We start from the raw sequence: 15,256 nt of genomic DNA, 5'->3' as shown, positions 1-15,256 counted from the left end.
AACCAGCATCCTAATACCTTTTCATTCTGCAGCAGGGATGGATTTTGAGGCCAGTTCCAGTGGGATGCGGTTTGGTGCCACAATTTCAACCTGACCCTCCTTGTCTAACTTCCTGGGGTTGCTTCCATGCACAAAGCCAGTGAAAACACCCACGCAGCTGTTCAAATATTTGACGTCTGAACTAGTTGACATTATTCATTCATCTCAGGCTCATTCAAACCAGATTTCTGGACAAGTGCTGTTATAAATGGATTAAGAAGACCACTAAATGCAAGGAAGGCCCAAAAGGACCACACCTGCTTCTCACTAACTCAGCCCAAATGTAAAGAGGGCTCACAACTTCAAGCTCCTGCTGGTGGTGTGCGCTGCTATCCAGGAGAAAGGAAAACGTGAAATGGAGCACAGAGGACAGGAGCTTCCAGAACACCCCCTACCACTCCACTCGGGTGATTTGCAATTCAGTAGCATGCACTGGGAACAGGGAAGGGTTCCTCCAGCAAGGCTCTGCTTCTGAAGGTCACACAGCAATTCACAGCCATCAGCAACACCGCCTAGAGCAGACCTCTAAAGCCAGTGTGTTATCCAGAGGTCAATGCTCAGGACCAGAACTTTATCCCCAAGTGTTAACAAAGTGAAATCCAACAACTGAATGTTAACTTGTGAGTTTGACCTAGGAACTCATAGGAGACGTGATCTGTTATTCACAGAAGCAGCTGTGACTTCTTAGGAGTCACCCAAGGCCTGAGGAATGTAATTCCACATGTGAACTTGAAAATGCTGCTTTTAAATGAAAAAAGAACAAACACAGTGCACATTACTGCTGAGCAGCTTGGTGGCATCTCAGTACTCTCCTATACCTTTCCTCTTCCTTGTTGAGAATTTTTTGCTCTTGCTGTGCATTTCATAGGAGGCAATCCCTTGTCATATGCTGCCAGCCCCAATACAATTAGCCTCCTGATGCTAAAGCAGCACAATTCTCTGACAGTCTCAATCCCAGCTGCCTCCTTCAGGACCAGACAAACAGAAGTGAACAGGCAGGTCAGATGCTGGGGCCATTAAGCAGAGAAAAAACAAAGTTACAGCTCTGTCTCCAATCCCCATTGCTCTTGTAGCCAGGTGCTCTGACAAGCAATTCCAGCACTGGTATTGAGTGGCACCTCTATAAACCCTGTGACAGTTTGGGAGACAAACTCACCCATCAATCAGAATGTACCTATCAACATCACTTACCTAGCACTGTGTACACAGCTTTCTTTGCTTGGGCTTGTCTTAGAGCAGTCTGCCTGAGCACCAATTCGAGTTAGTTTCTGAAAAATTTAGGTACTCTACACAAGCAACAGTGTTTCTGAAATACTGACTCAGAGTCAGAAAAGCAGGAAAAATTCGCATGCCTCTTAACTGCTGCCAGCTTCAAGCACTGGCAGGCTACAGGAATCAGCTGAGCTTGAAGGTGAAAACGCTTCCCATTCTTGTCATGTACCTATTAATAATGTGTGTAGATAAATCTCACCAGAAATCTTTTCCTTCCCCTTTTTGTAAGTTATCATAGCACTTTTCTTTCTCCTAAGTTGTCCCCTATGCCTAAGCATCCTCTCTGACCTCTGCACTGCTTCTCAAATCTCACTTCCTTTGTGCAGTCCTCCTGATGAGTGGTCACCTGAACAACTCTTGAGTGAATGGTGGCCCAGGCTAAGATCACGAGTCATTAACATGATATATAATAAGCAGATTCACAATACAGATAAAAGGACTTCACATTCAAGTCCCTCCTTTTCTCCATCACATTCAGTGGCAGATGGTCAAAGTGACAACATATGCTGCTACAGGTGCTGACAGCACTGCTGGCTCCTGCACAGGCACGAGCTCACACGGAGACTGGCAGTCTTAAGGGTAGAATGGTAACACAACCAGACCACTGCAGACCCAAATGACCCAGCTTAATTTCAGGAGCACAGGTAGGAAAACACAGACCTACTGTGCCTGACCTCTGCTCCTCAACTCCTATCTAGGCAGATCACTTTTGGTGGCCAGCTGTTCTGTATATATTTTAAATTATATGTTTATATTTAATTATCACTCCAAAGAAAGCCAAGGAAGAAAACTAAGACATCAGTATTATAATTTGCGCTACCACTGTGAATGCAGCTACTGGATGCTGCTCATGCAGAGGATCAAACTCATCTGGATAACTAACATTTCTTCAGTTTGGCCCCCAAGGAATGGGGGGTGGGGGTGCGTGTGAAATCTATACTGGAAATATTCTAGAAATCCTGAATTTTGTGTAAATCCCGTAAATGGGTCTAAATTAAAATCCATCTCAGAGGCATAGAGCTCTATTGGGGCCTATTTTGGCTGGGAAGAGGCATTCATTCTGTTTGCAGGTAGTATACATGTGTTCAGGAAAGAAGAAAAGCCTCCCATAAATCTCCAGAACTGTGGCCTTTGCTAATTACACTCCTTGCAGTGACCCCCTTCTGTACAACCTCCCTTTCCAGCACATTCACTCTATTTTCTTACCGAAATGTCACTCATTGGCTTCTTGGAGAGTAAAAACAATGAAGGCAATAAAAGTAGTTTATGCAGACTCACGGCCAGGCCTCACATACTTCCGAGAATGGCTCTAAACTGGGTTTATTTCATCATCTGCTGAAGTATCCCAAGCTAGTACTAAGAGGACAAGGTGGCATGGATGCCATTTTATTGTGAGACATCTGGGAAGACACAGAAAGCCGCTAAAAATTCTTGAAAATGAGAGCAAGGCAGAGATGAGGCCATGTTGAACCTACAGATCCATAATGCCTCCCCAGCTTAATTTTTCAGCAGCGAAATTGTTCCCCCACTTTTTCCTAGCACCAACAGGGATAGAATACTTCTGGTGAGGTTCCCAGCCTGTTGCAGAAAAAAAGATGACAATCAGAAGCCAAGAAAAGCTGCTTACAAAACAAGAGTTTCATTTCTCTGGAGCCAGATCCATTTAAAGCTAAACAGTGATTTACCTGGAAAACTGACACCCAACTGTGTTGTTACAGCACACACCTGAAAGAGCAGATGCATCCATCTGATGCCATCTATTAGCTCCCACAGAGGCACAAATGGGCTGTCAGACCTGACTGCTTACCAGTGTGGATGCTTACAGGGATCTCTGCTCACAGATCACACAAACAGCTGCCTTTAAAGAAAGGGGCCATATAATTTTACGACCATTAACATAATTTTGCAGCAGCATGCTGAACAAAGGGCAGGCAAGCACTGCTGTACAGAGTAAGAGCCAGCTGCTGCAAGGCTCAGGAAGAGGCTTCCCCACCCCTTGCAGCATTGAGGAGTATTCCAGAGATGTCTTTTATGCCTCCAGGTACAGATTATGGCTGCAGAGGGGAAAACACACTCGGACCACAGGTCTGATCTGGTTTGGCCGTTCATGGCTGCCTCCTAGAGCCTCGTGCTGGTGTGATACAGGAAGGTAAGAACAGCCTCATGTCTGTCTCAAAGGCTGCTCTTCAAAACCCAGAGCTAAAGTACAAAAGCAGCAGCAACAGCCATGGTCTTTGCAGCTACAGCTCGTTTTCCACGGTTAGGGAAAGGTGGATCTGAAAGCTTTTGTTCCCCTGGGGAGAGGGTGGAAACAAACAAAAAAGGAAGAGGGAGAATTAAAGTAATCTTGAATCACTAAGCAGATTCACATCACTGGATCAATAAGCACCACTGACAGGGATCACAGGAATGTCGCAACTTTGCCAATAATAAAGCAGCACAGCAGAGCCTGGAGGATGACTTTTCTAAGGCAGCCGAGCATGAAGCAGCAAGGCTGGTGAACAGCTGAAAGTGACACCCTGGCTTACATCGGGCTGCTGCCAGTGGTGGGGCTCAATGCAGTTTGCTTTAAATAATGATGAGCACAGAGATTGTATTCATGGGGGAAAGGCAACCAAGGACTGGAAAAACCAAGGGCTAAATTTCATAGGCCAAACACATGTGCTCTTCCTCCCAAACTAATTCTTTTCTGGGGTGGAAAGAAGAAAGAAAAATCAGTGCTAATTTAATCAATTGATCAGTCTATTGATTGCAAAACTGGAGCTGCTAGTTAGCCATGTGCTGTAATGCCCTCAACTCTGAAACCACAAAACACACCATTGATTTCTTCACTTCCAGCTCCAAAACAAGAAATAAAACTGGGCTTTCAGTGGAAAAACAACTTCCTCATCCAGGGAGAAGATGCAAGCAAAGAAGAGAGGCCAGGAAACAGGGACAGCCGCAGCTTGCGAGGTTCAAACTGAAATTAGTTACAGATGCAGTCACAGTGTCTTGTGTAAACTCTATCGATTGGGTGGCTGACAGTCTTGGGAGCCTCCATAGTAGGACAATCAATCCGGCTGCAGTGTCACCTGCCACTTTGCTGAACAGTTGACAATGCAATTATCCAGTGTGGAGGCAGGGAGTTGGCGTGTGTCAAACGCAGTTAGCCACTTTCCGGGCACTACTCGATAATGCGTTTCACCGCCGTGTGTAGGAGACGACACACGGAGACAGGAGCTGTTTAGAGCCATTGAGACCTGTGCTCCCTTTTTCCTTTAGAAACATCTCACTGCCCCTGACTTAACAACTGTATTCTAAAATGCTATTAAAATCACGTCAATCAACTATTGTGTGCTTAAAGCTCAAGTTTGACCTGAGTGTCCAAGAAGTAGGTTGCAGTTCTAGCAAAACTGCAGACCCTTGAGGGAAAAAAATTAAAAATTTATCAGATTACTATCTTAAAGCTGGGGATTTTCAAAACCACAGCTAACAGACCACTAGAAAACTGGATTGCAGAGCAACTGATGTCTGAGATCGATGAAAACTGAAGTTTAAAGGAACTGTCAACTTGAAACCCAGTCTACTTCAAAAAATTGAGTAGTTTCAGGTGCTCTACCTGCTCCCTTACTCCCCCTGCTAATTTTCATGGTGTTACAACCACATTTTCTGGTTTCTTTTTTTGTCCTCCTTCCTCTAGGAAGAGTGTGACAGACATCCCTTTTCATCCCCCAAATATGATACATAATACTGTAAAATGGAGAGAATCCCACTTTGTCCCAAAGAAAATCTTTGCCTGGTTAGAGTGCTGTCAGTATCACATAAATCAACCACCAAGGTCTAGTTGATTGTGCTCCTTTCAGCTAATGCATTCTGGCAGTCTGAGCATAAAAATTAGATTCTTAGGTTTTTGTATGCATTCAAGTTACCAAAAATGTACAATCAACAATGACTAATTTTAACGGCTATCCTCACCAATTTCTTTTTTTCCAGTTAAAATTATTTTTACTTTGCTAAGTCCCATTGATTACTTTGTGTTCTAAAATGAAGAAAATGGTGCTCCTTGAAGAATTATGTGAACTTCAAACACACATGACATTGGGCATCAATTACATGACAGGTCATGCTGGCTTTTGTAAGTAACGTAAGAGGTTTTTTCTTCTTAGATCACATACTACTCTAATCTGTTTTTCTGGCTCACTAGAGTCAACTTATGATATTAATATACAGGACAATACTTAAGAAATATTTATTAACCATAGAACCCTTCAAATTCTATATGCAGACACAAACTACAGAGGAAGAATCAGGTGCAGCCCATGTGATTATTGTATCTAACACTATGCAAACAGATTTTGTTAGCATTTTTAGGTTAACTATTATCTTCTGGGCAAATACTTGCTGTCAAAGGAGAGAGGTGCAAACATTAAGAAGTGGTTGGGCTATTACATCAGACCAGTCCAAATTATTGTGCTTCTGCAATGAAGGGATTACCAGGATTACCACTTTTACACAGCGGCTGAGGTAAGGGATACAAGTGCTCTGGGGCTCAGCAGGGATAGGGCACAGAATAAGCACATGAGAAACACGAAATTTATACGTCTTGCCCACTTGGAAGCTTACAGCAGATAGAAGTGACCAGCGGAAGGTAGCAACCCAAACACAGGAAGGCTAAAATTCAAGGACTGAGAGGCTGGGAAAGATGCTCAGATGTACAGACACATTCGCCTTAGAGAGAGACGCTGACACTGGAAACGTGGCAGAGAAATGTACTGAACTGAGCTCTTGCAAAATGGGGGAAGATTAAGAATTTCACTACAGCAAAGATTCCCTATACTCTTACCACAGACTGCTCTTGCATCCAGGCTGAAGTTTGCTTCAGCCTGCCAAGGTAAAATGAATTCTTGCTCATCTATACAGCAATAACAAAACTGATTCTAGTTACTAGACCACTCTTCCAAAAGGCCTAAATATGCCAGTGACATCTTCCATTTCCCACACAGTGTCTTAAGAGAAGTCACACACTTACTGTTCAGCTCAAATGCTCTTGCTGCATTTGAGTAGATCAGTTTATACCCTCTTACCAGTATAACCTTAAATACAGCCTTAATCTCCTGACATGGGAGAAGAGAAGTCTCCTTGCCTCTTGAAGCTTTCCTGCATGTCTCATTATATTTTATTTAAAAAAGAGGGCACAGCTGGCTACTAAGTGAGATTCTACAGCAAGACTTTTAAGGTTTGTCACCAGCTCTGCTACTATCTTTGTAACACTAGAGAAGACGCTTCTCCATGTTTCCACACGTGTCAAACACAGATTTTAAGAGTTTCGTTGTAGAGCTCTGCTTTCATGAGATCACAGAGAGATGCACAAGTGAGTTTTCCTTCTCTACTTGGAGCTTTCTGCCAGGCAGTTACCAGACCCAAGAAGTCACTGCAATCACAAAATCCTGTTGTTGAGGTAGGAGAACAAAAAGGTATCTATTTAGGTTCTGAGGCCAGGTCCTCACACGTGAAAGAATTATTCTAATGCTGCATGGATTTAGAAGGAGAACAAACTGGAGGAGCATACAGCTAGTGCCCCAATGCTCCTTCTGGGACAACTAAGCCACACCGGATTAAGGCTGGCCTACAATACTTGCTGCTCAAACTGAAGCATATCTTGATTCTGTGGCGATAGAAAGCTGACAGTGAGAGGACTGCAGCCATTTGCTAGAAACTTTTAAACATTTTAATACAGTCCCACTTTCCAGACAGCTGCCCTAATTGTACATGACATGAGATCCAATGCAAATGGACACCCAAGGATAACTGTAGTTTGTTACAGCTTATAAAGGCTTTATCAAGTTCCTCTATGCATATGCTTAGTTGTGCTGTTCTTTTCCCTTGGTAAGACATTAACAAACAGATCCAAGGCCTTTGCTAGCCTGGGAAGAGGGCAGCATGGAAAAATAAAAAGAAATACAGAAAAATAAAGAGAAACTTCAGAGCTAAGTAATCCCTGTGTGTTTCTCCTTCTTCAAGAGTATTACAATCTATCAGACAGATCCTTGTCATGTTGATCTTTCTTAGAAAGTATCCTTCCCTGAAAATGCCCTGCTTGCCATTTTAACATTTTCAAAGTCTTTCTCTGTTCTGTGTTATTTTTGATGCAACTGATCTGCTGAAGCAAAAGAAACCCAGAAGAGCAATGGTGACTAGCTTGCTAATGCACCTAGAGGAAGGCTTTTTGGTGGGGGAGCTGAAGGGGAGAAGAGGAGGACAGGGCGGGTGGAGAGAACTTAGCTACAATTCTTCAATTCTTTCATATCTAAAGAGGACAGCAATCTCTGCTCTATCAGACCGCACGGTTCGTGCTTTAAATGGTACTTGCTGCCAGCTTGCTTTCCCTGTCTCTCTCCCTTTGAAGCAGACTGGACAGCTTCCTCAAGCTGGCGTTATCACTCCCTCTAACCACTCTTGGCAGGCAATCTAATTCCCCCTGAAAAGGTCACCGCCATTTTAACTGCCTTTCAATCACATTAAGCACGCTGCCGCTCGTGCTCAGAGCGCTGCGCCCGCAGCTCTCCTGACTGAGGTGCGATCGATAAACTGACATCCTGCCCCACACCCAGCTCCCCAACCGCCCCAGCCGTGCTCTCCTCCTTCCCCTCTCCCGGACAAGCTGCCTCCTGGAACGGACAGAAAGAGACCAAGTGACAAAATCCTCTCCTCAAATCCGAGGCAGCAGAAGGGAGCTGCTAACCTGGCATTTACTAATCTTTGTCCCATCTGTTAAGAAACAGAAGGGTGCAAGCATCCCCCACCCCCCTGCCTTCCCCAGACCTACAGAGGCAGCAACTTCACAGGACAGTTTGCTTAGGCACCAGTCCAGACACCTTTGAAGCTGTGTTACAAAGAACAAGCCTCCCTCAAGCTTCCCTCAATGCAATCATTACCGTTATCTCTCCCCCCGAGCTGCCTTTTTTTTTTGCAGTTACGAGTTATGTGTTCCACCCATCGATCCCTGTGTAAGACACTGTTTTAAGTCCTCTTGCCTTTTGACTGTGCTAAGCCGTTTAAGAGATGACAGCAGCTTCTATCAGTGTGAAGCTGATGTGATTCTTTTCAGATAAAGCACTTTTTTTCCACTTCCCCCCCTCCCTTCCCTTCTTTCAAGTAAGAAACATACACACAAAAAGAGACACCAAATCTTTCAAAGAAAAAAAAACCCTTTTGAACTTCCCTCAGGAATTCTTTAAAGGGATAACCTTGCAGTGTAAACACTGAGGGTAATGTGCATCCATTCCGGACTGGAAGAGAAGAATTGCTACAAATATGTTGAGCATTAAAAAAAACCCAACAAACCCCACATCAGAGAGGAAACCACTTGACGCTTTCACTTGCGAAGCCTTGCTGGCATCCTAAACACAGAAACTCATTAAAGATGGCATGAAATAATCCTGTGCAACAAAGAGCTTCGGAGAGGGATGATTCAGAGACATGCGGAGAGATAGTTACTGAATGTTCAGGTATTTCAAGAGAAATTGTAGTCTTGTGACACTGTGCTGAGGCAGGGGAATATTTGATTATTTTATCTGTACAGTTTTACACTTTGAAGTACAAGCTTGACCTAAACGGAGCTTGGTATTTCATGCTGGTGCTCTTCTGCACCTAACCCCAAACAGAACCACAAGCTCTCCTACAAACCCCTACTTCAAGCAGGACCTCTGCTGAAACAAAGTGGTACCAAACCCTATATAATTGCCAATAATCTTCATTTACACCCTGCATCCTTCTGGTTTTGGAGAGCAAATTGAATGATAGAAAATGATGCTTTAAGAAGCCAGGAGGGCAGATAGAAGTACTAAACATTTCCTGACTGAAATCCTTCACCAAACCAAACAGCTTCAGAGACAACACAGTCTTCTGTGGACTTCTCAGTCATGCCATATTCCTACTTGCTGCCATAGCCTGTTCTTTCCACCTGCTGCCTCAGCTATGCCAAGCTGTGGCGGCCAAGTAGGTGCGCTTTGGCTCTGCTACACTAGACCTGACTGGGGGCTTGCAGCTCTAACACAAACAGAGAAGACAAAGAATTTCCAGCTTCTAAGACAGCCCCTCAGGTTAGAAGAGCAAGTTTTCCCTGCAAGTGCTTTGGAAGCAGAAGAGTGTCATCTTAGGAACCTTACAAGTGAGAGTTTCAACCTATGATTGGTCCTAGGTTTTAGACCACCTTCCAGAAAATTCAAACAGGGCTGTTCATTTCCGTGATGTTTCTGTTTTTAAGAAGAAAAACCCCAAGGTTTCTCAACCTTACTCCAGCTGGGAATCTGTCAGGATTTTCCATATAATTGGCAAGAATTTTCCTCATGTTGAGAGTGGTATGAACCTTGTCTGCTAACCAAAAATGATAAAAAGAAGCCAGGATCAGTGTTAAGTTCGAGTCACTGCTGTAATGCTGCCCAATGGACTTATGTGCAACACACACTGGCCACAGTGTCCTGCTCCCCCCCTTCACCCAGCTGTGACATCTCCTCAAAGCAACACACCATTAACCAAAAATTAATGAGACACATGGCCATCTCTTTTCCCCTCCGGTTTCATGTATTTCCCCATGTCATCTCTTTAGACATTGGTGACATCCCTGTAGCCTGGCAAAGGCTGTCTGGCATTATAAAAGACCTTTGATTTCCACATCACTGCTACTTCTCAGCAAAAGGAACAGAGCCAAATGCAAAGCCTCAGGTGACGGGGGTTAACGAGGGCCTTGCCAACTCCACACAAAGCAGTTTTAAGAATTAGAAAGCATCTACCAAACGTTATGCTATGCTTCAGGGCTGTAAATTAAGAATTCTGTCTGGCAAGAGCCAACACTGGCAGAGAAAGAAGAAAGATAGTCACCTTAAGGTTACCTGAGAGTGCACATAGCAGTCCTGAGTGATGGAGACGCATGAATGCCAGCAGTCAGAGACCAACAGGAGAGCCACAAAAGAGAGCATGAAAAAGTGTAACTTAATTAAAAATAAATGCAAGCAGCCAGCTGTAGGAGATCACTCCAGCTTTGCTTTGGCTTTTCAAATTTTACAACAACTTCTTGCACAGAGTACGTTGGTACCCTGTACATTATGTCTGATTATCCCAAAATACTAGGTAGAAAGTTGGTAGGAAAGAATTCCACTGTTTAGGGAAGAGGACACTTCTTTAGAGAAGCATGGCAGCTGTTGAATCCAGCTGCCAGCAGAGGTGTGCTCCAGAGGAGGAAGGCCAGGTGCTAGAGACCTGCCAGCTGCTCAGGTATCAGGAGTCTCTTCCTCAGCAGTGGTTCTGTCACAAAATGCTGCACAGGGAGGATGTTTCTCACTAGAAATACTACAGGGACATTCCTGTGCTTGTGAGCTGATCTACAGACACCCTTCATCCAGCACCACAAAGAGGAGTCTAACCCAAAAGCCTTGTCAGCAGAGTGATGATGGAGGGTTTTAGAACCGCATGTAGTTGTATTCTGCTTTTCTCCTGGACTTCCCATCTTTTCCTGGATCTGTCCATGTAATTCTTTAAAGTGTCACAAATGTGCCAAAAAGGAAAGAAGAGACAGACCCCATAATTCCTGACAGAAGCAAGGCCATCTCTAAATATGAACAAATGGCCCAAGTATCTGTTCATGTGTGTGCAGCCATCTCGCAGAGGTTACAACACTGACTGATGCTAGAACCTGTCTAACTTCTGGTGGAGGAAAGCAGGTGATCTACATAATAACAACTAACACATCCAGAATTCCTTAAAATACTGAAGAAAATGCAACACAGAGCAAGTACTTTATATTTACCCAGCCTAACCACATAAATTACACGCATTTTGTCCACCTGAAGCCTCATTTGAAAGAAGGTCTCCATATAACCAAGGCAATGTGGAAGGTTCAGATCACACTTCAGTGAGTTAACTCAAAAACAACTGGGAACATTAACCAGGTGAAGACAGCACCATGTCCACACCAAAGGAAGTAGAAGATCATGCTCTCCTCAAATACAGGTGTTTGGTGGGGGTGAAGGAAGAAACTACTCATGCACAAAAAGGGAAGAAATGAATTGAATAGCTTTTTCTAATCAGGACTAGTAGTGACAACAACAGAGGCACACAGACAACCCATGCTTCCCTGCTATAGATTGTAGCGTCTATACTATATAAACATAGTCTAAGATTCTGCATGGTCTCATCAGGCCTCTACCGGGAATCATGCAGACAGAACTCTCCATACAGTCACAAAAAAAGTTAGGCTACTGACACAGGATTCAACAGCGTGAGCTTCACTGGGTATCCTTTAAAGCCCAAAGAAGCTGCTCCTTCAACTCTGTGCTCCTGATCATCTGCTCTGCTATAACACAACTACAATTTAATTTCAGAGGAAGGCAAGAGCAGACCAGGAGTGCCTGGTTTTAGCTGAGCATACGGCTGGCTTTTAAGTCCAACTCCCTTATGCAGTAGCCTTTCCCCTTGAGATATTTTAAATTAAAATCCAAGCTGATACAGGAAGAGATCACATCCCATTCTCCTTATTGAACGAAGGGAGCCAGCATTCCTCCTCTCATTAAGCATGCGCTACGTGGATTGCTTGCGAGACTCTTGTGAGTGCCTGAGGTTCATGCCAACGAACAGTTTAGTAAATCCTCCTCTTTGAGGCCAAAGGGCTGAATGTAAGAAAGGGGCCAGGTTTCTAGCTAAAATTACTTTCACCAATAAAGCTCACGAGAGGTCAAATTTTGCCATAACTCACTCTCTCCTTGGTAACTGATTTCCCCGTCACTGGGGAAGGAGCAAAAGAAGGAGGAAAAATAAAATGTGTTTGTCTGAGAGCCCTAAGGGCTTGCAGTGCTGGAGGTGCGGAGCAGGTTCCTGGATTCTCATTTATCAACCTTAAAAGGGATGGAGTGATAAATGCACAACTGGCCCTTTAATATTTTATGCAGGTGCTAAAGCAACTTAGCTGTCACCTCCAATACATCACCAGAGGCTGATACACCAGCTTTCGTCACTCCAGGCTGGGAATTTTTACAGTTTCATTTCTATTTCCCTCTTTTCGCATATTTCCACGTATTTCTTACTATGTGTGAGATATAAAATGCTCTTTTCCCAAAATGATCTACCCATTCCCTCTTCAGCCACATTTCTTGAGAAATAACCCCATGCTTTGTTCCAAGATTGGCACAAATTTTGACTCTCATCATTCAAGAGAGACAAAAAACTGAAATCACTTTACATTCTGGCAAAAGCTGATGGTTCTGCCTTTTGTGGAAGAGAAATCCCCATGTCCCTCCCTTTAAAGATAGGTAATGATCAACTTCCACAGCAGAATGATTTACAAGTGCCCCCAAAACACCGGCGCACCTCGAAATCCTCCCTCCAGGAGAGTAGTAGCCCGTATCCTCTTCTGGCCGCACCACTCGTACTCTTCAAAGCGGTTGCCGTTCTCATTCTCGATGTCCACAGAGTCATCCTCAGTCATGCATGAACCTTCTCTCTGCAGGGGGTAAAGCGGGGCAGAGTGTTGAGATGCATGAAACAGCTCTTTGGGGTTCATAACTCATGGTGGGATGGGGAAGAAAAGCTGGACTGCTCCCAGGACAGCTAAGTATAGAGCGTACAGCAGCCTCTATTCCCACCCCTGCTCCTTCTGATCAAAACTAGAAGTAAATAGGTACTGAAAAAACTTGACAGACAGCCTAAGATCAAAACAAGTTGCAAGTTCCATAATTTTTACTCATGGAAATTTAAGGTCTGGTCCCTACAACAATGCTGGTGTTCATTTCAACATGCATTCCCCTGCCTTGCATGCAAAATTCCTCTATCACAGAGGAACCTGATACCACAGATTCCTTTGACCCCTAGCAGAAGTGCTCTCCAGTAACCTATTTTTGGGGCATACTGATCAAAATACACCTCTCTTTATATTATGCACCTCTTGAGGCAACAAGTCCTCTACTGAAGGTTTTTCCTGAGAAACATGGACAAAAAGCTCTATGACACAACTCTCTCCCTCCCCCAGGGCTTGTTTCTCCTTCCTTGCTGTCTTTGGGATGAACAGCAAGAGAACGGTTCTGCTTAAATGCACTTCCTGGAGTAAGGTGGTCATGCAACCTTTACAAATCTCAATCTGCTACAAAAGAACCAACCAAACAATAATTCTAATGTTGTGAAAGGCACAAATCAGAAAGAACTGTTCTTCCTGTGCTGTATAGGATGCTTGAAGTCCTACAAAAGGTTCACAAACTTCAATAGCTCCACCCTTAAAAATCTACAAATTAGACTGCAGTAATAGCAGAAGGGTGCATGAAGTAAAAAAAAGTTACTAATGCAACAGAAGAGAAAAATCCAGAAGAATCCATCTTCCCAGACAAAGAACTGACTACAGATCTTAGGGAGACAGTTAGCATTGCCTGCAAGCCCAGCAATGTTAGTTTTTGCCCCACATTAGGTCAACTGCAGACAAAGCTGGGAGTAGGGAGAAGGGAATGGCAGCTGATGATCCTGCTGCGCCTCTACCTTTGCAAGGCATTGTTCCACATGCCTACTCATCTCCTCCTCGGATCCTGACAGAGGTCGGCTGCAGAGGGGACATACCTGCCCTTCGTCTTGCTTCCTCCGTTTCATTTTTCCAATCCGAGCTGCATGGAGAAATCAGGGAAAGAAAACAAACAAAAAAGGAAGACATGTCAAGTTTGTGATGCAGACTTTATTTGCTCAGCTCCAAATAATAAACCCTTGGCAGAAATGGTAAGCTTTCACACCAGAAAATCCCATTGCAACTTCCTATTCTGACCTCTATAAACAGTACAGAGACTGTTACTTGGCACTTTTCAGAGGAAATTTGTAACCTGTAGCTGAGCACTCCGATTCCACAGAGGCAGCTACTCACAATTTAACAACTAGGAGGGGGAATATCTGCTGCACATCCCATGGTAAGTTATTAAAACAGTTAAAATCTTTCCCTTGGAAATCTGAAATTGTTTTCAAAGTTGAGTGATCAAGCCACTGAACCCTGTTTTGGATTTTGTCTTCTAAGTCTGAGGCCGTTCCACAAACACGTCTATTCCCTCTACAAGAACTTGCCTAGAGTGTAGAAGGATGATGTAGCACCTGATAGCCTTGGACAAGGTATTTAACAAACACTTCTAGGACCACAGAGCCTCCTGTACACCCTGAAAAATTTCTTCCCAGAACACCACAAACAAGTCAGAGCACCATCTTGCTAGCAGGTAATATTTATGGAAAGGAAACAGGACCCATTCTAGATAGCTTCTGGCTCTCTATTGTTTTTATTTCATGAAAACTAGGGGCTACATTGCCTTCCTGAGAGCATGCTCCGGGAAACAAACATGTTAGGAATCACAATGATTAGAAAAAGCAGCCAAGGTAGCCTGTTGCTTAATCCAATAGCTGGTTAATTTGAGCCATCGTTTAATGTGATCAAAACATCTGGAACCAAATAATTTGCATTAAAAAGAACTTCTGTCTTTTATTATGATGGCTTTAGGCAGGTATTACTGAATAACTCAATCACTGGCTGCAGGAAAGTCACTGTTTAATTAATAAGGAAGGTCAAAATTCTGAATGAGAGACAACAAAAAGCCCAAGGAAAGCCCATGTGATAATGTGAGATGACACCACCAAAAAGCTGTGTTAGCCAGAAATCGTTACTGACATTGTGAGCACTGCAGCATGCTCTGAAAGCCTTCATGCCTGAACACTGTGGGATCAACAGCTCCCTGCAGCCAACGAGTCAGAGAAAGCTGCTGGAACGCCAGGATGAGAAGGACCAGTGCACAGGAAAAGTTTCTGTCAATTGTTTTCTAAAGAGACTTCAAGACTTTCTTGCTGGCTTCCCTGGACTCAGGACTCTCTGGGTTAAGATATATTTTCCCACAATCTGGAACTAGGAGTATTTATCATCCTCTATGCTCTCTAATGCTCCAGCACTAAGAAAGGTTCAAAT

General features: G+C 43.8%; 1 protein-coding gene across 7 annotated transcripts in view; it reads right to left on the bottom strand.

Annotated features, from left to right (window-relative positions):
* Positions 1-15,256, bottom strand: part of RNF220 (ring finger protein 220) — a 220,625-nt gene that overhangs the window by 34,991 nt on the left and 170,378 nt on the right. For 5 of the 7 annotated variants that reach the window (XM_048312572.1, XM_048312576.1, XM_048312573.1 and 2 more), the window contains 2 exons: positions 13,807-13,928; positions 12,652-12,784 (listed from right to left, as the gene is read on the bottom strand). In XM_048312572.1, coding sequence (XP_048168529.1) covers positions 12,652-12,784; positions 13,807-13,928 — 255 coding nt within the window. The remainder of the gene's footprint in view (positions 1-12,651; positions 12,785-13,806; positions 13,929-15,256) is intronic. The other 2 variants (XM_048312577.1, XM_048312578.1) reach the window with 1 other exon arrangement.

This window comes from Corvus hawaiiensis, chromosome 9, assembly GCF_020740725.1.
Source record: "Corvus hawaiiensis isolate bCorHaw1 chromosome 9, bCorHaw1.pri.cur, whole genome shotgun sequence".
In the NCBI taxonomy this organism is placed as follows: Eukaryota; Metazoa; Chordata; class Aves; order Passeriformes; family Corvidae; genus Corvus; species Corvus hawaiiensis.
The sequence above is the reverse complement of the archived record's forward strand: the minus strand, read 5'-3'. Positions and strand labels throughout refer to the sequence as shown.